General features: G+C 36.4%; 1 protein-coding gene across 1 annotated transcript; it reads right to left on the reverse strand.

Annotated features, from left to right (window-relative positions):
• Window positions 1-289: 289 nt before the first annotated feature.
• LOC117442977 (alpha-1,3-galactosyltransferase 2-like) lies at window positions 290-2,226 on the reverse strand (the record flags this gene model as incomplete). Its single annotated transcript, XM_034078936.2, has 3 exons — window positions 290-1,104; window positions 1,391-1,528; window positions 2,131-2,226. Coding segments are annotated over 3 exons (916 nt in total), but the record flags the coding sequence as incomplete, so codon positions are not given.
• Between the last annotated feature and the right edge of the window lie 328 nt (window positions 2,227-2,554).

A 2,554-nucleotide genomic window follows, 5' to 3' on the forward strand; every position in this document is an offset into this window, starting at 1 on the left:
CTCCAAATGTTTCCGATTTTTCTGCCCTCTTCGACCACAATTGGGTTGTGTCTCTTGTGTAAATGCCAGGGTGATTGAGAACGGTAATAATGCTCAGAAAACATAATGTTTGAGGAAGAATTTTATTCAGTAATTATGTCAATTAATATCTAAAGATTGATTGAGGTAAAATGAAAACAAACAGCACTAACGTTTTTGGAAAATTGCTTTAGAGGAAAAAAAATATTTAAATCGTTTTTTTTTTTAAATTACACATATTTGACATATCCATTAATAAATATTATAAAACAAAGAAAAGCATTTAGATTTACCAGTGGAATTTTCGGAAGATATAGTGAATAATCCAATACAAAGCTTTAAGGAAACATTATTGCAACTTTCTTGCAAAGTTATATTAATTTGTGTTTTTTGTAAGCAATCTCCTAAGGACGAAGTCCCACATAATCTTTAGGTGCCCATATGAGGCGCATGACGTTTATGTCCCTCTTTTCCATTATAACCTGGTCCCAGCAGTACTCAGGGGAGAGTAACCTGCTTGGTTTGTTGATCCAAAAGTATTTGTTTAGATGACTCTCATCGTGCCACAAAGCCTCCACATTGTTCAGTTTGTCCTCCATGATATTTAAAAAGCAGTAATCTGTCAAATTCTTCACTTTTTTCAACAACCCTCCAAAGACAGCAGCATGGTAGTAGTAATCTCCGGTTTCCATGAAGGCTTTGGATCTGGGGTTTCTGTCATAGGTGTATTTATATTTTGGAGCGTTGTAATACCATGCGTGTAACAAAACCACAGAATCCCCCAGAGCCTCTGAGCCAAATCTTCCTTTAAACTCCTGATCCACATCAAAGCAGAAGACATAGTTGCAGTGGTGATGAATCTCTGATTCTATGGCGTCTGATATAGTTTTCATGCGCATCATAGAAATGTCCTGCCACCTGGAGTGCTTTTCCACTTGCATAATCTTTACATTTCGGTTAGGAGCAAGCTCGATACTTGGTACTTTCCCTGGTAGATCCGTAAACACGTAATATGTCACCTTTAATCCCAACATAAAATGTTGTTCTGCAGAGGTAAGGAAGGTCTTCAGGTAGGCATCTAGGTACCTTGGGTAGGGAAGGAGAGGAACACAAACAAAAAACGTGTTGCTTAAAAGTATGTTATGATGAAAACACAGTAGTAACATATTTGATTTAATTATTTGAGAAATATATCATATGCGCACATTTGCTGACTTTACTGTCTGAACCCAAGTAAAGTAATCGGACTGAATCTCATTCGGTTATAGAATGTATTCATTTGTTCATATGTACAAATAATTCATAGTATCAAAGCATTGGCAAAGTGCTACCAGTTTACGACTGAACTGCTAGTGGTGATGGACAAACAAACCTTCCCACAGCGAACACGGTAAGGGCCACAGATGTCTGGTTTTGGATGTGCTTCTGGTCGTATAGATCGGACTCAAACATCCCCTCCCAGATGATAGGAGCTTTCCAAGATGTACGTGTTTCAACCCCTTGTCTGGCCCTGAAATGGAAGACAAAAATACATATATTTTAAATGATCATTAGAGGAGATTTACAATGTTTCAAAGTCCAAAGTGCTAAAGGGAAATGTATAATTGAATAACATGATTCTTAAGTCGTTGTAATGTAGCTGATGCATTCCGAAGCCCAAAAGGCATCACATTCTATAAGTAGAGACCAGTTGGCATTTAAAGTATAACAGTATTTATCTCGAATGCTCACTAGGACAGGAAACCTGCAAGTATCTTTTCAGATACATTTAGCCAATCTTACAAAGATAACAGAGATAATGCCAGGGGACTGTCATATGTTGATAGATCCCATCTTCCAATGATAAATCAACTATATTTGTTCCAGAAATAAGTCATTTTTATTCTAAGATTATTGAATAAGTAGATTCATGAAAGGTGTTCTCCAATCTATAAGAAACTCCAACAAATGTTCCAGACACACAAACCAACTTGCCGACACATCAAAACAAAGATATTGAAATACAGTTAAAATGTTCAAATGATAATCTTGTAAGCTTCAGAAACGTGGGCTACATTGTTTTAAATATGCCCTTTAGTATGCAGTCAAAACTAAAAGTGTAAGGTCTCTTACCCAAAGTGAAGAGTGTCATCTAAATTGATGATGTGTCTCAATTTTCCTTCTCCGTTTGCCGGCAGGTTGTCCACAGGAACAAAGTTTGCTAAATACCTAGTATAAAAAAATTACCATAGTGAGACAAAGGAGAAAATCATTTTGGAGCGTGTCTGCACAAAACACAAACAAAATTGGCTCAAATGTGCTCTAATAGGTATCCAAAAACAATAATGATGCCTTGGTACTCACCTCAAATATAACAGAATGCAGCAGCCAACAAGCACCAAAAGACAAGAAAATAGTATAGGATTCCTTGTCTTGAGCCCACTAAAATGATGCAAAAGAACATAAACAAACGTAAAAAGATATTTAATATAAGATTTGGTCATTAACATTAACCATTAAACAGGGTGTGATTTGAAAGGCTACTGATGCCCAAGCT

Source organism: Pseudochaenichthys georgianus, unplaced genomic scaffold, assembly GCF_902827115.2.
Source record: "Pseudochaenichthys georgianus unplaced genomic scaffold, fPseGeo1.2 scaffold_516_arrow_ctg1, whole genome shotgun sequence".
Lineage (NCBI taxonomy): Eukaryota > Metazoa > Chordata > Actinopteri > Perciformes > Channichthyidae > Pseudochaenichthys > Pseudochaenichthys georgianus.